Source organism: Protopterus annectens, chromosome 12.part0 (genome assembly GCF_019279795.1).
Source record: "Protopterus annectens isolate FY-2018-M chromosome 12.part0, PAN1.0, whole genome shotgun sequence".
Classification (NCBI taxonomy): Eukaryota; Metazoa; Chordata; order Ceratodontiformes; family Protopteridae; genus Protopterus; species Protopterus annectens.
This window is the reverse complement of record NC_056746.1, coordinates 331,798,995-331,823,011: the sequence shown is the minus strand read 5'-3', so window position 1 is coordinate 331,823,011 and position 24,017 is coordinate 331,798,995. Positions and strand designations below refer to the sequence as shown.

At 39.0% G+C, this 24,017-nt stretch overlaps 1 protein-coding gene across 3 annotated transcripts in view; it reads right to left on the bottom strand.

Moving 5' to 3' along the window:
* Window positions 1-24,017, bottom strand: part of ARHGAP17 (Rho GTPase activating protein 17) — a 1,246,301-nt gene that overhangs the window by 563,706 nt on the left and 658,578 nt on the right. For all 3 annotated transcript variants that reach the window (XM_044089406.1, XM_044089407.1, XM_044089408.1), the window contains exon 12: window positions 3,065-3,146. In XM_044089406.1, the coding sequence (XP_043945341.1) occupies window positions 3,065-3,146 (82 nt within the window). The remainder of the gene's footprint in view (window positions 1-3,064; window positions 3,147-24,017) is intronic.

Sequence of the window (24,017 nt, the reverse complement as noted above, 5' to 3'; positions counted from 1 at the left end):
CAAAGGCAGCAGCCCTAGAAGGAGCATCTGCTGCATCATAACTACACTTAACAGAACGGCAAGCCACGTGGGAAGAAGTAAGTCACTAACAGAGAAAGAGCAGAAGTCTTCCCTTCAGTCTCAAAGATCAGAAGCTACCTGACAAGTGTGGGAAAGAAAGACCAAAATGAACTTGGACATATGGGTTGGATAACTTTCAGCCCTAAAAGCCAAGGTACCAGAGATACAAACCTTCCTATCTGGCCTTTACATAGTTATGTGTTATCAGAAGGAAGTAACATAATAGAAAGCAATAACTTAGATGGCTTGTCAGACACCACAGGCAGCACAGAAGGGTTTGCAGGAGGACACCCATATAGAAATTTACAGTCCTCAGGCACCCTATAAAACCTGGGGGCTGGGAATCAGGAGCCTTAGAAGCTGTAGAAAAGACATTCAACAAAACAGCCAAAACAAGAGGAAAAGAAGGTCTAGGATAATCCATTTGCAGGAGCTCATAAAACCTCTTCTGCTCCTCAGAAATCTTGGTAAAAACTCATTTAAAAAAATGCCATCATCCTAGAGATTGTGTCCGCAAAAGAAATTTCCTTGAGAGGAGTGTCAGGACTAGTAAATTCCTGTTTCTCATACTCGTATTCGAAAGGAAAGGGAATCTGAGATGAGTAAGCAAGGGATTCCTCATCTGAATGCACCTCCTTCTCAGAGGGATCCTGCTCCCTAGGTCTTTTAAGGGGAGTAGATGACTAAGGGGGAGCTGGAACAGAAGCTCCCTGAGAAGGTTTCAGAGCCATCAAAGCATTAAGCAAACCCAAGTGAAATTTTGCCATTCATTCTGTGGATCCATAATAGCTGGAGAGATATGTTTAGTCTTCTGCTTTTACTTCAAGGGGATGTCCACCTTATAGAACTTAGAAGGCTCAGACATCGGATGGCATTCAATAATAGGAGTCAAGACTTCTTCTCTGACCAAAATTTGAGGAACATCCCTAGCCCCCTCAGAAATAATCAGGTGCATTCCCCTGAACTTCCAAAGTGGATGTATGCAAGGCCTCCAAGGATGGGCTTAAGGTTGGATCCATACTGGCCTCAAACGGTTGTGGCAGAAGAAACCAACAGTGGAGCCGGGCGATCCTCCAGGCTTTCACTTGCCTTGGGAGAGACGTCCGGCGGAGGCTGAAGAGCAGAAGAATCTAGCCTAGATTTCTTGGCCTTCTTCACAGATGGCTGACCCTTGGAGTAGGAAGTTCATTCCATTGTGTCTTTAGCTAAAAGCTTAACACGTTGATTCTTTAGATACAAGGCCAAAGAAGATAGCAGACTACAGAGGGTCTTAGGAACAAAAGCCTGACAAACTGAACAGGATGTACGGTCGCAGGAACTGCAAAGACAAAACAAGCATTGCTTGTGACTTTCTTTATGGAGAATCTGTCTCCCATACTAGCATTTACTCTTTTTGGATGACATGAAACCCCACAAGCAACACAAAGAAAAGGCAAGATACAAAAACCCCAATGGGGCACTCATCTGAAACAGCTTGGTGAACCAGCAATCACAACGGGTGATCAGACCAATGATCAAGTGATGGAGTTCAGACTGGCAGCAAAGAAGTTCTGAGGATGGTACGTCCGGATGCCACCTTTATGCTCTACCCTATGACAGTACCTTAAAGCAACCTAAAGGCTTTGGTATACTGGCCAGATGTTGGGCCACCCTTGGTAGGGGATACCTAAATGGAAGACCATATATTTTACAGCTTGTGTTATTTTGTAGATGGATATGTATAATGAAGAAGAACTTAAAAAGTTTTTAAAAACTAATGTTTTGGCAGTTTATTTAAAGTACATTTCTATGTACACATGCACAGAAGCAGGAATCTTCATACCACCTCAGTTTAAGACAATTACAAGTTAATTTGCTTAGGATTCACTGCAAGTTACTGCTGGCTAAATTGTTTTTTTTTAGCTGCATTTTTTTTAAAGTGTTTTGCATGACAGGACACATTTTATACAGGCTTTCTGATAGTCTCCGGGTGCCCTGGTTGAAATGCAGCAAATAATCATAGTAGCAGTGATGACTGTGCCTTAATATGACAAACATATGATCTCAGTAAATAAGGAAAGACATGATTCTAAAATACAGAAACATAATAAATGCAATAACCCCCCCAAAAAAGATAACTATCCACGGGAAGAAAAGAATAAGACTAGAGAGCATTGTCAGTAATGCTCAAATAAGCAGACAGAATGCCAAGGAGGAAATACGTAACAGGTAACAAATTAGAGAGAGTCAACTACCTTAAATGACTTTTGCTAGTGTGTTCAGATGTTAAGCTGAACAGCTATGATGCATTTTGGGAAACCTCAGTGCTTCGTGTTACTTAATGAAACTAGCCTAAAAATCTTTCAGGACTTCATATAAATCCAAGTACCATAATGTATTCTATTCAAGCTGAACAAGCACTGCATTGCATTTGTGCATATATACCATAACTACCAATACCACCGTATAATGAACACGACTATCACTTTTTATTATATAATTTTGTCCTCCTTTCAATGCAAACAGCAGCCTCATTCTTCCTTCATCCTACTGGTAAAATTATTCTATGGTTCTGAGGCATTTCATAACTTACACCCCTTGTCCTGGGTCAAAGATGGCTGCTCTGCTGAAGCATGGCCTGCAATACTTCACACCTATGTTATGATCTTCCACAGTGCGTCTCCATCTACTGTGTTTCCACATTATTTAGCAAGATCACATCATCCATTGTTTTACTGATGCACTGCCAGGAACTGCCAAATGAGTCAAGAAGTGCAGATAGCCTCTGGCCAACTCCACCACAGCAAATGCTTATTAAATAAAGCCAGGGTGTCACTGCTGCAATCAGGGCTCCAACTCTCCATAACATGCAGCTAGCAATGCTACTATATGCCCATTCACAGTATTCCCTTTGCTACAATACACTGATTACATATCCAGAAATAATGCACATTCTCTTGTAAGCTGATAATGCATTATGCTCAATAACAATCTATTATATTTTTGAATGTTAATGCATGCTCACAATGAAGCTTGGATCCAGTCTTCATAGAGATGGTAAGTCATTAAAGGTTCGGGTAATTCTCTTAAATACGATTTCAGTGCACCTGTAACAATACCAAAATGCAATTATATTGATTCAGAAAAAACACTCTATGAATTAATCTGATTCACTTTACAGGAGTTGCATCAAACAAATGACTACAGACAGGCATGAAAATACAACTACCAGTTTACAAAAAGTACCCGGTATGCAATAATGTCTACTGCTGAAACATTTGCCAACAATGAAAAAATGGACATCCAGTGAACTCATTTTTATTCACCCTTATGCCCTAGGGCCAAAGTCTTACAATTTATTCTGGGTGTAAAGCTTCTCATACTATAAACGGCAGCACTGACACTGCAGCTGATCAGATCACTGTGAGAAGTTGGTAAGCAAATTCCATCCATCCTTCGACATGAAAACAAAAGTAAGGAATGATTTATGTACTATAACTTATGATATTCTGGAGACTACTCTCCTGAACAGCAAACCTCTTTCATCTGGGTAGATGTTTGCATCTTGTATTGTTGTTAAAGCATTACTTATGTCATTAACAAAAAGGATACCTTGACAATAGCCCTTGCATAAAAGTGCTATCTTTACAGTGAAGCTGCAGATCTTCTGTAGTAAACTGATTTATTTTTTTGAAAGAAAAGGAGAACAGTTTAGTTTTAGCTCCTAGTTTTGGACAGTGTGTGAAATGTAACAATGTTAAATGCAGAATGAGAATTGGAGATTGCAATTGATGCTACAGACAGAAAAAAAATCTGTGTGGACATGAAGGGAGCTGCTGGAATATCACACTCCAAAAGGGCCTTGGTAAAGGTCTCAACCACATGCTTGGTCATTACAGCAGACTTGTGAAGGCATCTCTTCTTCGACAATCACGAGTCTGGGTAGACTGGCGGATGGCAAATGGTTGTCGTCAGCTCCTCTATCATGCATGGGATGCTTCTCCCTTCATTTATGAAAAGAGCTGGAGTCGGCGTGACCAGAGGAAGCCATACTGTGTGAATGCCTCTGAACCCCTCCCTCCATTCCTTCTCTGAAAATCCAACAACAACTCAGCTTTACATTCAACAGTGCAACTATTAATATGAACAAAGTGGGGACAATTGGGTATGTTGTGCTCCCAAGCCCATGTAAAAACAGAGTATGGAAATTCCAATGTGGAATTTGCTTTCCACACTCAGGACAATTATTTCTCTTTTGAGAACATCTAATATAGTAATGCATAGAAAGAAAGGAATAATTCCCCAATGGGGCACTCCGCATTGGAATTCTCCAGCAAGGGCCACGTGATATACTCTATACATTGGATGCTTCAGGCTCCAATGGCAAGAAAGAACTGAAAACATTATGTCAGTCAGCTACTGTCATACTTGGGCAACTTGGCTTTTGGAAGAGGGCGCCCACTGGCCCTAGAGGATTAGAAAAAGTCTCTGGTATTTGGACTGCCAAGGGCTTTAACAGCAAGGAAATCCTAGGTTGTCATCATTGCAACAGTAAAATACTGTTAGCATCACACATGCACATACATGGCACAATGCTTCACAAAATTGAGTGCGTACTCCATGTGGCTATTTGCACAGATACTTTCAAAAAGTAGTGTACAAACTTCACTAACACCACCACTCAGTGTTACTGCCAAGCATACATTTTCATACAGAAAAGTAGGTACGGCTTGCAGATTTAAGCCCTGCAGTTTTGAGTTTTTCCACAAAACAGAAGTGGTAAACATTGACAAAACAGAAACTTAACCTAGGCTTACAAGAGGCACTGAAAAATTGCCTGCTTTTCTCTGCCCTGTGGAAAATTCAGTGAATATACATTCCAGTCAAGACATGTTCTCCTTCACTGAAAAAAATTACAGAGAACAAAAGCACAGCTGTGTAAGGTAGCATGACGGCAGATTTTCAAAGAAAGTTGACCATTGACAATAAATCATGAAGATCTGGGTTAACTTTGCTTCTGTGTATACTTTCTCAACTGGACTTTTTCCAAGTAGTCCTATATCAATCATGGTATTTTACTTACACAGACAGTGTGCAGCTCCCTTATGCATCTAACATTGTTCTTCAATAACTCTGGTCCTTCATGCCTGTAACTCTGCAAGGAAGTGAACTTGTGACAAACGTATTCCAGTGCTAGCAAGTACTTTAAACAGATGGTGAAGAACACCTAGAACAATTCTGTAAATTTGTACACAGGATTGCTTAAGCAAATATCAATAAATGAGCAGTTATCCAAAAAATAAAACTATAGCACAAGAACAAGAGTTAAAGAACAAATGCATCAGGCAAGCAAAGTCCAGTGCTCTCCAACAATAATACAGAAATATGTAAAGATAGATATCTAAGTAATCTACTGATGCAGTAGAGGTATACTAACAAGACGGCAATCTAACACTAAACATGAAAATACAAGTAATCATTTAAAAAGTTTTTTTTTTTTTTTTTGCAATACCGTAAATGGATAAAAAAACTAACTATAGACAATTCTCCAACAGGGAAAGAGAAGAGTAGCTTCTATAAACCCCCCCCTTAAATAACTCAGGAGGGTAATTGCAACAGCTCTATATCATTTGGGTAGACTCATAACAGCACTAAGTTATGCCTAGATGACTTACTAAAATAAGCAGAACAGATCAGATGCATGTTGTGTCTTAAAAGAGAATGACATTGATGAATAAAGATGATGAACATACGCTTACGAAATACTGTTATCCTACACACACATTGTTTATTACTGCAAGTTTGAGTTATAAAAATATACAAAATAAACCAGGAACCACAGTTCACATAGTGTACCGACCATAGAACCTTCATGACCACTTCCAATAAAACAGAATTTGAACCACTTCATGTAGTACCAAAGAATTTACTAATACTATTATTATAAGGTTAAGCACTTTCACCCATAACATAAACGGACTTCATCACAATCATAATTCCCACTGATTTTCTCATTTATATATAAAATTAACAGTCGTGACTTAAAGGACATTTATCTTAAAGGAACAACAATATGTAAAACTCACTAAAGCAACATATATATTTTCAACAAGAACTTTTCAATTAATACAGTTGTTTTTCTTTTGGCTTTTCCCGGTTAGGGGTCGCCACAGCGGAACTCTGGTCCGCTAATGATTGGTAGTCGATTTTTATGGTGCAGAGGTGCCAACCCGATGCCCAGCCTTCAACGAAAGCACGCCCATTCACGCATGTCTTTCGAACGCCATTCGACCACGGGGAGGACATGCGACTCCACACAGAAGGTGCTCCAGCCGAGAATTGAACAGGAGAACCTCTTGCTGTGAGGCGACAATGCTACCGTTGCACCACCGCGGCTTTTTCAACAGTACTATGTTGAACTGGTATTTCTTATATAGTAAAAATGAAAAAAATAAATAATGTAAACATTGCAGTGTAAAGATTACAGAAATGGAAGCCAATAATATTAAGTAAGACTCCTACCAATAAATCAAAACCTGAAAAATTATAGTTACCAAAAATTTATAATTATATGTATATACAAGATAAACAAGTTAGACAAGAATAAGTCACAATAAAAATAAAACCATTCAACCTATTAAAATTCTACTACCTCCTTGCTCTTAATTTCAACCAAGGGACTACAGAAATATGTTCATTTAATCCTGGTGGATTAGAAGTACCTAAACTCAGTTGCCAAATAAGTTCTCTATTTTCCAGTCTATTTTCTCAATCACTTCCCCACTCATTGGGTGTAACCACTTCCAAACTTCCAAAGCAGAATCTTTTATAACATGTACACATCAATGTGCGTTTAAAAGGGGAACTATTCAAAATTTTCCTCATAATATAGTCATATTCGTACATACATCTACGCAGGACTCTGTTTTACCTACACAGAAACTTGTATATCCAGAACATGCAGCTACATACACCTCTTTAGTAGAACAATTTCCCCTCACTAGGATTTAGTCTTTGGTCCAGCAATACAACAGTATCTTCACCCAGTATAAATGGTCACTGATTACATGCCCCACAGCTACTGGTACCAACTGTAAATTTATACTTATTTAACTTTTCTTACCGTTCCAAAATACATTTAAAAATGTTCCCTATTTTGTATCTAAAAAGTGGCTTCTCCCCAACCAAGTTAAATAAGTCAGGATCAATTTTAAACATGTTCCAATTGTTCATAATGACATCTTTAATCTCTTGTACAAAAATGCCATACTTAATAAGGTATGCAAGTTCTCATAATGTTTGGCACCACTCAGTGAACCCCCCTGACTTCATAGTTCTGAACCAATTAGGGGATATGTTTTACCCCAGCCTTCCATGACTCGAGTGAAGGCATTCACATGGATACCCTCGTTACAGAGTCATCTCAATCATCTTTTTACATTCAGTTACATCATCTTCTTTCGGCTGTTAACATTAGGGGTCGCTACAGCAGATCATCTGTTTCCATTTCTTCCTGTCCTCTGCATCTTGCTCTGTCACACCAACCACCTGCATGCCATTTCTCACCACATCCATAAACCTTATCTTAAGGCCTTCCTCTTTTCCTGTTACCTGGTAGCTTCATCCTTAGCATCTTTTTCCCAATATACTCAGCATCCCTCCTCAGCACATGTCCAAACCAACGTAATCTTGCCTCTCTGGCTTTGTCTCCAAATCTTCCAACCTGGGCTGACCCTCTAATATACTTATTCCTAATCCTGTCCACCCTAGTCACATCCAGTGCAAATTTTAACATCTTTAACTCTGCCACATCCAGCTCAAAAACTTGTCAGTGACACTGTCTCCAACCCATATAACATAGCTGGTCTTACTACCCCTCTTGTAGACCTTCCCTTTCACGCTTGTCTGTCATAAATCACTCTTGACACTCTTCTCCACCCACTCCATCCTGCCTGTACTCTCTTCTTCACCTCTCTTCCACACTGACCGTTACTCTGAACTATTGATCCCAAGTATTTAAACTCATCCACCTTCACCACCTCTACTCCTTGCATCTTCACCATTCCTCTATCCTCCCTCTCATTCACACACATATATTCTGTCTTAGTCCTGCTGACCTTCATTCCTCTTCTCTCTAAAGCATACCTCCATCTCTCCAGTGTGTGTGTGTGTGTGTGTGTGTGTGTGTGTGTGTGTGTGTGTGTGTGTGTATAGTGGTATCTTCACCTTCATACTTAATGTTCATTGTATGATTTTAAACTTAGTTTCTTCTTGTAGTGCCTTTTCCATTTCCCCTGCCTGTTTGTCTCCACCTCCTGTGATTTACCTGGGCGGGGGGCATCATGAAAAAATTTTGCTTTTGTTCTTTGGATCTAGCCTGGATGAGTTATTCCTCCTCTGGGTGGGTGCAGAAGGCAGAATACTTGAATCTGACAGTTTTGAATAACAACTGCATTTTTTGAGATTTACCCACCAGAAAGGAAATGAAGTAAACTTTCTAGACCTCAATATTTCTAAATACACAAAACTGATGAGATTTGAATCTATTACTTATAGAAAGGAGACACTTTCAAACATTTACTTATATTACAGGAGCTGCCACCCACACCCGTGTAAAAAAAAAAAAAGTGTAATAAAGGGACAAATGGTTAGGGCAGCCAGAATGTATTCCAGTTTTGAGTTTTTTGTAACTAAATGTGAAAAGATAACAGAGATGACCCACAAACAGGGGGCACCACATGAAGTTCTTCACTCAGCAAGGCAGGAGATCACAGAAGGCGGAGGTAAAAAAAAACAAAAAACATTACCACCTACTTGGTTCAGAAATGAGAGGTGAAGGGGGTTCATTAAGTGGTGCCAAACATTATGAGAACTTACATACCTCATAAGTTATTACATATGGCACTTTTGTACAAGAGATTAAAAGACATTTACAAACAATTGGAAAATGTTTAAAATTGATCTCGACTTATTTAACGTGGTAGGGGAGAAACCACTTTTTACTTAAACAGGGAAGAATCTTAAATGTATTTTGGAACAGTAAGAAAAGATAAATAAGTATAAATTTACAGTTGGCACCCATAGTTTTGGGGCATGTAATCAAGGACCATTTACAATGGGTGAAGATACTGTTGTATTGTTGAACCAAAGAATAAATCTAGTAAAGGGAAATTGTTCCACTAAAGATGTGGTGTATATAGGTATATGTTCTGGATATACAAATTTCTATGTAGTTCCCTTTTTAAACACACATTGATGTGTACGTGTTATAAAAGATTGTGCTTTGGAATTTTAGAAGTGGTTACACCCAATGAGTAGGGAGGTGATTGTGAAAATACACTGGAAACTAGAGAACTTATTTTACAACTGAGTTTAGATGCTTCTCATCCACCAAGATTAAAAGAACATATTTCCATAGTCCCTTGGTTGAAATTAAGAGCGAGGAGATAATAGATCTTAATAGGTTGACTGGTTTTATTTTACTTGTCTAAATTATTTATCTTGTATATGTATACAATAATTATAATTTAATAATAATTTTTCAAGTTTTGGTTTATTGGTAGAAGTCTTACTGAAAGTTATTGGGCACACTTTGCGATCTTTACACTGCAATGTTTGCATTGCTTTTGCATTTTTTACTATACAAGAAATACCAATTCAACATACCATTTTAATTCAAAAAGCTCTTGTTGAAAAGGGTATACGTTGCTTTGGTGAGTTTTACATACTACTGTTCCTTTAAGATAAATGTCCTTTAAGTCACACTATGTTAATTTTATATTTAAATGATAAAATCAGTGGGAAATATGGTTCTGATAAAGTCTGTTTATGTTATGGATGAAAGCGCTTAACCTTATGCTCATATTAGTAAACTCTTTGGCACTACATGAAGTGGTTCAGAATTCTATTTTATTGGAAATGGTCGTGAAGGTGTTTAACTTGCTTTACAGCTGGCACACTAAGTGAGCTCTGGCTCCTGGTTTATTTTGCTTTTATTAGCTTGCACAGAAACATTCTTTTTCTTTTGCAGTTCTTAAAAAACATACACAAATCTAGAGTCCTGCAGAACAAAATCCTGGATATGAAATGAAAGGAAAACAGGGGAACCTGTTGCATCCTCATTCAAGAGGGACAAGCCATAACTCCTGTGTTGGTTCGTTTGCAATGTTACACCCAAGGAGTGGGGGCAAAGGTCCCACATGCTGGAGGGGAGTGTTCAACTGTAAAAATTCTTGGTTTCTACCATCTTGGGAAAAGGTATTTTGAGGACTGCAATTTTCAGTGTGAGGAACATTACAAACTGTCCTAAAACAGAACATCCATGCCAAGAATCGGCTTCCAAATGTTTTCTGAAGCATTGCTGAAAGCCACCACTATAGAAGCAATACACTGCTACATAGTGAATAACTTGGCAAATCTAAGCGGAACAGAATCTTGCAAACAGGGAATCATCAAAAGTCTACCAAACTGAATAGTGGTTGTGATACTTGCAACATCTGACTCTGGTATCCTTGCAGCTTAAAACTTCAACATAGTATAGCAAAGAAGCGGATCATATCAATAAAAGCTACTACACTCAGTATATTGTAAAAGTGAAGTATTTTTATTTATTGACTGGGTTTTGTCCGAATGGGCTACAAATGCCCACTTTCAGCGGAGGCCCGAGGAGAAAAGCTCCAACAGAAAATAGAAATTTTATATATTAAGTACATATAGAAATACATTCATCAGTACCACATATTACTGCATTAAAGTACCACAGATTACTGCATTAAAGTACCACAGATTATTATATTACAGTGTCATACATTTAACTGTAGCAAATGAAATACCTAGAAATACATTCAACAGAGGGATACATTCATAATTACAAATTATATACATAATAGTGCAATAGTTACATAGCTGAAATATTTTACTAGTTACGTTTGTACAGTGATATACCAAGAGGAGAGGATAAAGTAGTAGGTTTGTTAATTTAAGGGAAGGAAGAGAGAAGAGAAGTAGAAGGTTATAGGGGAGCGTTTACGGGGGATAATTACATTGGCAAGTCCATTTTTCATGAAGGTATTTTTTTGTAGTGGTTTTGAATTGATTGGGATGTTCAAGGGATCTTATATCTAGCAGTAGGCTATTCCAGGCCTTGGAAGGGTTAAAGCTATAGACTAGGTGACCCACTTTGGTCCTTGGGTTGTATATTTTTAGTAGGCCTTGTTCAGAACTGCAGAGTAACCTAGTGGGTAGGTAATGAGAGATTAGAGATGAGATAATTGGACAGAAAGATTGTTTTTGTAGAGAATGGAATGAAGCAGGTTAAGTAATTCTAGTCAATTTAGTTCTTTTGGTGAGAGACAGTGATGGGATTTGTAAGAATTTTGGGCAGCAAATCTGGCAATCATGTTATAAGTTATTTCTAACTTGTTTAGTAGTCCAGTGTTGAGGCTGGTGAGAATTTGGGAGCTATAAAGTAAAGTGGGTAAGAGACAGGCATTTGAAAGGGTTAGTTTTGCTGTTCTGGCAAGATAGCTGGAGACATTCATCCCAACCCTGGTCCAACACACTCCACTGCTAGCCCTCCTAACCCCCAAAGTTAATCTCCCAAACAAACATCTTTCCTTCTATTCAATAAACACTAGGAGTATTCTGAACAAAGTAAGTGAACTATATGCTTGAATCTCCCACCATACTCCTGATATCCTTGTTCTGACTGAAACCTAGTTGAAATCGTAACACCAAGACATAGAGATCTTGCCCTCTGGCTATAGCATACACCGTCTAGATTGACCAAAAAGGAAAAGTGGAGGCGTTGCTATCCTACAATCTAACCTCCTTACCATTTCTAACTCTACTTTTACATCCCAAGCCTTCTCCCCAGCTGAAATTTTATCTGTAATCCTAAATATCAATAGCCATTCCACTATCACCATTGTAGCAATTTGCATTCCACCAGGTGATAATATCCCACTACTGGAAAATATGCTTGCTCATATCTCCCAGCACATCCCAAATGAAGCTATCATTCTTGGGGATGTCAACATTAACTGGCTATCTCTCTCCTCTCAAAACTCCTCACAACACCTTAATCTCTATGGCTTTACTCAACTCATGTCTGATCCTACTTATTTCAGTTACTCCCATACAGCCTCATCTATCCTTGACTGGATTCTTGTCTCTCACCCTTCCAAATACCATAACCCTGAAACGCTGCCAAATTTCCTAAGTGATCATTGTCCAGTAAAAATACTAAGATACACATCCCATCAAGCTAAACCTCAAAGGTTTATCAATCACCGACAACTAACACATTTTAATCCTGAAGCTTTCAAATCTTTACTATCAAAAGTGAACTGGAATCCCTTAAAACTACTCCCTTTGGATGAAGCTGTCCACTTTTTTAACTCTCCTTTCCTTAGTATTTTAAATTCTGTGGCACCCCTTAGAACAGTCCGCATAAAGTCTAACATAGCCCCATGGCTGACCGTAAACACATGTGCACTACTAAAAAATAGAGCATGGAAAATTTGGACTAAAACTAAACATTAACCAGACCTCCAGAAATATAAAGAACTTGGAAATCTTGCCAAAAGTCACATAAATAAAGATAAGAAAAACTTCTATAATAATCCATCTTCTACCTTTAATCCAACCCTAAAATGTTCTGGCACTCTGTAAATCAAATACTGCACCCAAGTACGCAAGCCTCCCCTAACCCTCATCCTGACAAAACACATGAGGAAACTGCCTCCATATTTAACAACTACTTTATAGACTCAATATCCAAATGATTAAATCAAGACACAAACCATCCCACCAACAATAATAGACCTAATAGCTCAAACTCTTCCATCAGTAGTAACCCTACCACTACCTTCTCCCTCAAGCCGGTCTCCATTAACTATATTAAAACTGTTTAAATTAAAACCTTGCTCCACATCCGAAGACAACATTCCCTCCATATTCCTTCAGGTTGCTGCTGATGTTCTTGCTTTCCCAGTTTCTATTCTAATAAACTGCTCTGTTAAGGAATCCACAGTCCCTTCCATCTGGAAGCAATTGTACACCCTTCCAATACACAAAGGAAGAAACTCTACAGATATAACTAATTTTAGACCCATAGCCATACTCTCACCACTCTCCAAAATTCTGGAAAAATGTATACACAATCAAATCTTACACTACCTTCTGCAAGAAAATCTACTCACACCTACCCAACATGGCTTTCGTCCCATGCACAGCACTACTACAGCTCTCATGTCTTTCCTAAACTCTGTATCACTAGCTAGAGACAGTAACAGACTTATTTCCTGTCTCTTCATTGACCTCTCTAAAGCCTTTGATACAGTCTCTCATAAACTTCTCCTTAAACTAGCAAATTACACTTCTCTTCATCTACCATATCTTGGTTTAACAGCTCTCTCTCCGATAGACTCCAGTCACTCAAATGGCTCTCAGCTTTCTCCCCCTCTACTTACTTACTCTTCCTGTCCAGGAATTACTTCAAAGTGACTACCATGTATCCATTTATACAGCCATAATTTAGTTTACTAGCATTTGTTTACTGGATTTGTCCATCTGGGCAGAAGTTGTCCCTTTGCAGCACAGGTATGGGGAGATTAGCTCCAAGTATAATACATGTACAAATGCAGAAAAGCAAAATTACAGTAAGTATAAGCAATTTAGCAGGGGAACAGGAGTGTGCAATAAAAATAAGGGGGGACGTGAGGAGGAGAGTACGAAGTTGTAAGGAAAGGGGAGAGGACAGTAAGTGGAAGAGTAGAGAAGGTTGGTAAAGATGTTAAAAAGAAGGGGCCCAAGAATGGAGTCTTGTGGAACACCCGTTTTAACAGGAAGAAGAGGGGACAGTAAGTGGTTTAGAGAGAAAGGATGATAGAGACAGGCTCTAGATATAACATATCAGTATAGTGTTCTTAGATGAAGTGAGGAATAGCATAGCTCAGAATACACTGTATGGATGAAGAGGAATATCTGTCAAGCCAGGAGATGGAGCAGGAATAGCCATGTGTTTATTAGGTGGCATTTTAATTCAGACTTGAAATATTTCACATGAGGTAAGGGCAAGAGGGAGGAAGTCAGTTCTAGCATGTGCAGCTGCTCTAGTACTACATAGTGATGAGATTTGTGTCACATTAGAGGCCAGTTTCGCTATTTTGTTGTAGCACTGCTCGAGGAGATTGGCCAGGACTGCCTGAAGATTACTGGGAATAGGAGCTGCATACAAGATAGTAGGAAGAAGGGAAGTTCAAGCAATGCATTTTACAGAATTACCCGTTAGGCAAGGTTTTATCCTGTAGAGGGTGCTAATTTTTTGAAGAGTTTTATTTCTTTTGTAACTACATTTTTTACATGGTAGTCAAATTTCACACAGTCATCCATTATTACACACAGTAGTTTAGTGTGGGTTATGAATTCAGTTTTTATGTTGTCTGCAAAGATAAGAATTAGGAGGAATTTCTGGTAGGGAATTGTTCTGGTGTGAACAGGGTAAGCCAGGATGTTTTTGGGGTTTAGAAGTACTTGGGAATCAGACAGCTACCTGAATAGATAATGCAAGCATTAAAAATGGAATATGAAACATGCCACACTATGATAAAATGACATGAACACCATCTGCACAGAGCGAAATCCACACCAGTAAAACAAATGTGAAGTGGCCATGTATGACCCCAACAGCAAGGTAAAGCAAGCATGTATCAGAAAAGTGCAGTGTCAGATAAAGTACTTGCTCTGGTATCAAAAACCTACAGTAAAACAAATATGCAGGAATCTCTGCCCTTGACAGCAAGGCAAAGCATGATGCATGACAAATGTGCAATGAAAAATATAAAGTCAGCTGTACAACTGCTTTACATATTCTCAACAGCCAAACAAATAGGCAGGTATCTATGCCCCCCCCGACACAGTAAGGCTAAGTGTACGTCTGACACACGTGATCCGACACTTGATCCTCACAAAGCAAAGCATGCACTTATAATTAACATGCCCTATTACAAGTACTATGTTCAGAACACAGCTGCTCATGCTCACATCAACCACTGCAATGTGTGTGCATCTATGGCTCAACCTACAGCATAGCACAGCAAAATATGCAACTCACACCACAGCAGAGCAGTAAAACATGAACAGACAGACAATGGCAAGAAAGAAAAAAGGCACTGTAGTAAAATGTTCAAAGGCATATTGTTGTCACGTACACCAGGATCAGATGTACCTTACTCCCATGGTTCTCCAGGTGTACATATGCCTAAATTGTGCAAGATCCACAACAGGATGCCCGACTTCTCTTTCAGGCTATAGGGCAACAGCCCAGAAAAAGCATCCACAACTGTATTATGTATCTCTAATTAAAGACCGGCAAGAGCATCTACAATGCCAATGAGGTCCCTTCATAGCACTGCAACCTATGGACTCCTCTCGTGGCAGGGCATCAAGCTGTCTGTATCATTTTTGTCCAGTTTTCAGCCTCCACCTCCTCATGCTCGCCCCCAAACTGCACAATCTATGGTGAGGGTTCTGGTGCTGTAACACAGAATACCCATACAGGAGAAGGGACAACACACAGCCCCACAAGACCATTTTAACAGCTAGAGGTAATGGCTCAGAAATAAACCCGTTTAGTTCCCTTCCAAGACGACTGCACATTAAATTACAGTTTAATTCTAGCTCTCCCAGTATGAAAACAAACTGATCACAGAAAGCCAGTGGATTTGTATTTCTGGGTAAAGTTCAGTAACTGGCTACTAAGTGCACTGCCTGTAAGTCGGGAAAAAAGAAATACAGAGAACCTGAAAGAAAATCAGTTACAATAGGTAAAGAAAAAACACTGATTGTGAAAGGTACTGCAGCTGTTAAGCAAAATACAGTGCAAGCTGCAGACATGACTTCCAGTAACCTAGAAAGTATACGGCAACTGCATACAGACCTGATTAAACGAAACACTGATGGAGTATATCAACTAAAACAACAAAAGGCTGGAAAAAATGGAAGAAGCTTTAAACAGATACTCAGATAAGTTGATAAGGCTGCAAAAATCAGAGGTCAAAATGAAAAAAAAAGTTGGCTGAATATGAGATGGCTCAAGAAGAGATGTTTCAAAAATAACAGAATTAGAAGACAGGGCATGTAAGGAACACCTGAGATTTTCTGCCATTTCAGAGAAGCTGGAACAGACTGTAATCATTTTATGAAACAACAAATAATCAACTGGACTGGTATTCCACAATAGTTATTAATTGAAAGGGCACATCATGTGTATGCTCCAAATCTATCTATGAGAAAGCAACCTAGAACTTTAAGACTAAAGATGCAATTCTGCTAGGAGAAGGAGTTGATTCTGACAAAACTTTGGGAGAAAGACAAAGTACTAAAAGTAGGAAACAACTGAGTGTTTGTGGAGAATGAATATTCATTATACACCAGGTAGAAGAAGAGTAAATTTATTCCACTATTCAAGAAATGTCAAGAAGCAGTCGTGAGACTCAAACTGTCGCACCTAGCTATCTTCAAAATATTCTTCTCTGGAGGGAGAAAATCATTTTTTGCTGAAGCACATGCTAAGTAGGAAATGCAAAAGTTTATCCAACAAAAAGTGAGCTGTGAAACAGAAGGAAGGAGATTCTGCTTCTAGTAATAAAGACCCCAGAGAGACTGTGCCAGTAAAACCTTTTCCAATGTTACAACAGAAAATGTTTGAGAGAAGGAAAAAAGCACAAGAGTCTACTAGAAGAATTAAGAATACACTGGAAATGAAGCAGAGACAGGATTCGGGAGATGGAGATGAACAGGAATAAAGCCGGAAATTGACTAATGTGGGATTACAAAGCAATAATTATATTTATGAAACATGAGAGAATAAAATCTGGAAATATTGGACTCTCTTGGAATTTGTTAAACTTGTAGGGGACTCTAAAGCATCTGCACTACTTCATGTAATTAAAGTTCAGAAAAATACTTTGTTTATTTTCTCTCGCCTTCGCCCCCCTCGTAAGCAAAACTATATTTTTTTCTTAATGGTATTATTTTTATACTGCATGATTTTCTTTGCATGCTATAAAGTAAAGTTTTCTCAGTTATTTTTAAGTGTAATGGGAATACTAATGTAAATCAGGTGCTTCTGTTTTTTTTTTCTTTCTCCCTTCTCTTTCTCCTTGTTCAGTTTTAAGAAATGTAGGCACTACGATGTAAAAAAAGTCTGGTTAAAAGAGCATGACAAAAGAAACAAAAATTTATTTTTTCTCATTCTTGCATAGGGGAATGACTAGACTACTTAATCTAGTAACAAGTTTTAAGACAAAGCAAGTAAATGAAACATAATATTGACTATTCAAAGTCTTTTTTCTAGCTAATAAATGCATGCTTAGTAGCAATTCTGTATCTGGTCCTCCTGTCTTCAAGAGACAATCTTGACAGAGAAAAGGCTAGGAAATGTTCTCTGAAAGCATTCAAGTGTTTACTCAGCTGGTAGAGCTATAAAGACAACACAAAATCAAACAGCAATTAGTTGAAACACAAGCTGCACCATGCGTCTTAGCATGGATAACCTTTCTTTTAGGTTGACTCATGCCCGAGTGCGGGTGCCAGTTTGGAACATTTGTTAATATTAGGAGGGCAAAACTTCAATATTTGAAGATGTACACAGATCAGTGTGTTGATAATAGATTTTAGGGGGGTACAGGGGTGTGTGTGTGTTTTTTGAGGTCTTTCAATAAAAGTTTTGTAAGAAGTGACATAGGCTCAAATGTCTATGACAAGAAAGAACTATAAAAGATCACCATGCCAAAGAGTGTATACATGTAACACAAAAGCTGGAGTTAGACCTTTAACAAAAAATCTGTTAAACATAAAAGGTGGGAATAACTTCTTAATAAAAAGATGGTTTCTCTATTGTCTTTAAATGTCAATGGTCTCACAGATAAATACAAAAAAAGAGTAGTAAACTATATTAAAAATGTAGACTGCAAATACCTATGCTACAGGAAAATAACTGAATATGTTAATTTGATAAAGAGGGGTTTTCAAGATGGTTATTCAGCGGAATACAAACAGTAATAAGACAAAGGAAGAGAGTAGTATTTATATTAATTGCAAGAGGAGCTCCAACAGTGACAGAAGAAGAAGATAAAGATAATAATCATAGATTTGTAGTACTAAGGGGCTACTGGAAAGAGAAGAGGATTACACTGACACATATTTATATTTCACCTAAAACTGCTATAACAGCTTTAAAAAATCTGGGAGAAATAATCAGCTTTCAGCAAGAAATCTGATTTGCAACAGTGAAGATGTGTCTAGGGGACCCAGAAGGAAAAATATAAGACAGGAGAGCATATTTTTGAAGAAATTTATGAAAATATTTGGCATGGAACATACAAATTTATATATTATTCCCCAAGATATGAAAATTGGGCTAGGTTAGACAGCTTGCATTTCACAGTAACATGTTCATTTAATTGATGGTCTTGATACACACAACTATTTCACATCATGCACCAACAATAACTAAAATAAAAACACAGGGTAATGAAATAAAAATGAGACACTGGCACTTTCCTGCTTATTGATTGGAGAGAGAAATTTCAGGAATTAGTAGTGGAAATTATTCAGGGGCTATTGGGGAAGACAGAAATTTCTTCTGAAAATACAGCTAGGGAGTGGGATAAAATTAAAGGGGAGTTTAAAACTAAGACATGGTTAAGAAGTAACAAGAATTATTTAGAGGGACTGACAAAAGTTAAAATATTGCAAAATAGGGGAAGTTTCACAGAAGAACTGGAGCAACTGCAGAATGCTGAAAAAAATTGGGATTACCTTGATAATATGCATGATTTTAGAAGGAATTCTGTTAAGCAACTGTTTTTTGATAATAACTTTAAAGCACAAAAACATTTAGCACAATGACTCAAGCAACAGAAAGGCGAAAAAGATGTTCCCAAGCTTAGGGAGCCTATAACAAAGATAACAACAGATCCTGAAGAATTATTATAAACATTTAGGAAATTCTATGCAAGTCTGTATACATCAGAGAAATATAGAAATCAAGAAAAGGTACAAATGGAAATGTTTATGGAAGAATTAAATATACCAAGAGTAAAGGTAGACAAGGCGCAATAACCAACAGTTATGATAAGAGAAGATAAAACTGGTGATGTATAACCAATCTACACAAAAGTCCCCATATGTTGGTGTGAATGACCCGAGACATACCTCCCTGGACTACATGAAGAGACATGGAAGAGACATGGAAGAGCTCTCCGATCATATTGCCCAGGCAGGTATGTCCCTAGCCCTGAGTAGCATCCTGCCTTCACCAAGAGTGATATCACAGTACAAGGACAAAATGATCAACTTCAATAATTGGATAAGCTTCTGGTGTCATTCAACGGGGATCCAGTATCTGTCTGCTTGGGATGACATGCTAGACAGGCCACAATGTTTCGCCAAAAATGGCCTGCACCCGTAACCCCTGGGATTCCAGATATCGACCAAGGCTGTTGTCATGTCCCCCCCCCCCCCATAGTGCCTTTTTTAGGCAAGGCTCAAAAGACAAACCCACCACCGTAAAATCTACAAGTGACAAAAAACTGAGGGCAATGCTGATCAAACCTAGGAGTTTAAACCTCAAAATGCACTCACTCGAGGCACTCCTCAAAATGGAGAACATCGATATCTGTGCAGTATCTGAGACCTGATTCAAAGCTAAAGAGAGCACCCCAGCACTACCAGGCTATAATTCCATACCACATGTTCCGGCCACAAAACCCGGACGGAAACACTAAGGGAAAAGCTGTGTCCATATTCATCAAGGATATCCACACCTCCGGGCTAGTTGTACAACACAATGCCTCTGAGATCATCCAAGTGCAACTAACCCTGGGAAAAATGCATACGAAATTGTAACTTGTTATAGATCCCCACCATGACCCAGGACCCACACTCCTCATTCCTAGAGACAATGGAAAAAATGAGGGTCCGACCAAATACCCTAATAATGTGCGATTTCAATTACCCTAACAAACGGGGAAAACTACTCGTACTAATCCCCTTGCTCAAAGATTCCCGGAATTTATAAACTCTAATGCCCTGGATCAACTTGTCAACACCTCCACCAGGGGTAACAATATTCTGGACCTGGTCATTACCAACATGGGTAACTGGTGCTCAACGCCCGAGATCAACTCCTCACTAGTTAGATCAGACCATAAACTAATCACCCTAGATATCCACATCCCGACCCCAACACCACACAATGAAACCACCGTAAAAAACTTCTACAAAGCGAACTTCACGCTACTCAAAACAGAGGTGGCTAACTTCACAACACCCCTGGAGATGGATAATACAGCCACGACTGCTGAATCCTGCACAAATGCACACTACAAGCACCTGCATGAGTGCATGGATCGTGCTATCCCCAACAAAACCAAGACACTATCCTCCAAAAAAAAAGGAAGCCAATCTTGTGGTCCCCTGCCATTAAACTCTACAACAGAAGGAAGAAACTGTTGCAAAAGAGAGTAAAAATCCATGAATGGAGGAACTCCCTGACGGGCTTCAGTAAGAAGCTAAGATTCTTCATAAAATCCTCCAAAGCGAATTTTGAAAGAAAAACTACCACAGATTCCAAAGACAATCACAAGACATTACTTAAATAGCTGTGTCAAGAATCTCCATGGCAACACCCAGATCTGCACTGAGCTAAAGCAGAATGGCACAAAACATAGAGCCAACTGATATTGCCAACATCTTGGCAGATAGATTCAGTGCTAACTTTACTCTCCTCTCACCCCCCCAAAGGACCTATAACTATACCACAGGTTGGTAGAGCTCCGTTAATCACAAACACTCAGGTAAAAATGGCACACTCTAAAGTCAAAAATACAGTGTTCATGGGACCAGACAACATCCCAGGATGAGTCTTTTACAAACTCCAAAATGAACTAGCCCCCCACCTAAAATCCGTGTTCAATCACAACCTCACCACAGGATATGTGCCCACTGAATGGCGCACAGCAATGATTATACCACTCCACAAAGGAGGAGCCACCACAGACCCCGAGAACTATCGACCTATTAGTCTGACAACCCTGGTCTGCAAGGCCATTGAGCGTATCATGGAACTTGTAAACAAGGACACTGATAACTTCCAAACTTTGGATGCTACCCAGTTCGGATTTGTAAAAGGTAGATCATGTCTCCTAAACCTTCTAGACTTCTTTGAATCAGTTACCAAAGGCCAAAGATGAGGAGAAGGTGGTTCACAAAGCCTATCTGGACCTCGCTGAAGCCTTCGATACTATCCCCCAATTCAGGGATCATAGATAAACTCACCAATCTTAACATAAACCCTTAAGTCATGAGATGGGTGGCCAACTGACTCACAGACAGAACCCACACGGTGAGAGTTGCAGACTCCAGATCAGACTCCAAACCAGTGACAAGTGGAGTGCCCCAGGGGTCAGTCTTAGGACCTCCCTGGTCGGTATATACTTCTCCAAAATGCAAGGGAACACTGAGGGACTATGACTAACCAAGTTCGCAGACGACTGCAAACTGGGTGCCATAATCTTCCCCTGCCAACATAGACATCCTGCAAAAGGGCCTCACCAAGACAGATACTTGGTGCCAAAACCATGGCCTCTAGCTAAATGCCAAAAAGTGCATTGTCATCCCCTTTGGTAAAAACACGTTACCCATGAATTACCAAATAGGGGGAAGTTCACTTAAAACAGAAAATGTGATGAGACCTTGGGACCCATGTGGATAGTAACCTCTCCTTTGATAATCACATTGCCACAGAGGTCAGAAAAACTTTCTACGTGGCCCAGCTAATCACAAAAGGGTTTGCATCTAGAACAAAGGAAATAATTGTCCCCCTCTACTCATCACTTATTAGACACCTCGTTGAGTACAATGCCCCGTTTGGGATCTAACTCACAAGACACCTACAACTGGAGAGGCCCCAGAAGTACCTCACCAACGGGATTGCTGGCCTTAAACAGTTGCCCTATGCCGACCAGCTCAAGAAACTCCAACTCTACTCTGTCGCATACCACTTACTCCGAGGAGATATCTGTCTGACATAAAAAGCTAAGTCAAATCCAGAATTGATGGACATGCTCCACAAAGAAATCTCAATCTTCCCGAGCTACTTTCTTCTAGGGAGCTAAACCTCACCACAACAATAAAAAGAACATGCTGGAGGGATAGAGTCTTCTCCCAGAGACTTCCCATGCACTGGAACAAAACTCCCATCTACGTCAAGCAGAGCTCAACATTAGCACTCTTCAAGAAAAACCTTGCAGAGTGGATGGGTAAACAGCAAATTCACCCCTTGGATAACGTTTGTGGCTCTGCTCGATAGAGGAGCAGGAAGTTAATCTACATGGGTGGCGAAAGCCAAGACACTTTTGGCTAGGCTTACTTATGCTCTCAGGCCGATAGCCTAGTACCTACCTATGAACAGATGGCACTCCTGCAGAAGTTTGGAAGCTATCAGGGAAAAAAAAAACTGAAAAAGATCTGGAAAGTTTTGTTTAACAGTATTTTAAGTGGAGGACAAGTACAATTATCCTGGAAGAAAGCGGGGAAAGCTGTAATACCCAAAGAGGGAAAGATCCATCAGATCCAGCTTCATATACAGGCCCATTTCAATACTAAACCATGACTATAAAGTGTTTATGTCTGCAATAGTTAAAAGAATGGCAAGAGTGAAGGGAAAATTGGTTGATATGATCAATGTGGTTTTGTGGAGGGGAGACAAAAATTCAAAACCATTAACAGAACACAGATGACCCAGAGGGAACCAGAATGTAAAAAAATGCCACTGTTGTTGGTGGGTCTTGATGTAGAGAAAGCATTACACAGAGTAAGCTGGGACTTTATGAGCAGGCCAACGGAAGAATATGCATTACCTGATAAAATAAGGTTGATTAGGAGGAAACATGAGGGATCTAAAGAGAGAAGTAAAGTGGGTAGCGTCCTCCCTGATAATTTCTGAATGAGCAGAGGATCAAGGCAGGGGTGTCCTCTTTCCCCTTTGTAACTTGCATTACATTTAGAACAACTAGCAAAGAAAATAAGGGACTCAAAAATTCAAGGACAGAACAAGTATGGTAGTCAAGAAAAGCTGGCTCTATTTGCAGATGATATTTTTTATATCTGATAAAACCAGAAAAGGCCATTACACTGGTGGGGAACATTTTGAAAAAGTTTTAAATCTTTTCAGGATACAAAATTAATGAAAGTAAATTATGTAACTACACACAAATTGGTTCAGCAATATCCATTTTATGGGGACATGATAAAATGAAGTATTTAGGAATATGGATTAAAAGACTCCAGTGTGGCAGCTAAAGATATGCAGGAATACACACACACACACACACACACACACATCTATCTCTCTCTATATATATATATATATATATATATATATACACACAAACACACACACACACATATATATACGCACACACAAATGTGTATATATATATATACATATACATACACACAAACACACACACACTCACATATACATATACAAAAATACACACACAAACACACATACACACACACACACACACACACACACACACACACACACACACACACACACACACACACACACACACACACATATATATATGGGTACACTTCACAATCGAATTACTGAAATCTCGAATATCGTATGGTCGAGACCATATGATCGAGATTTCAGTAAATCTAATATGTGTTGTGTTGAAAAATAAAAGTTTACTTACCTTAATACATTGCGTACACACAGAGGCAAGGATTCTTGTACGCTGTGTGTGTACGTAATGTTATATTTTTTTGTGTGGTGTTGACAGGAAATGAGAAATCTCCCGTTTTGCGCTTCTGCATACAGAGCAAGAAGGGAGATTTCCCATTTCCCCACTGTAGCGCGATCTTGGAGTTGGGTATATTTAAGTTAGATTTTGTAA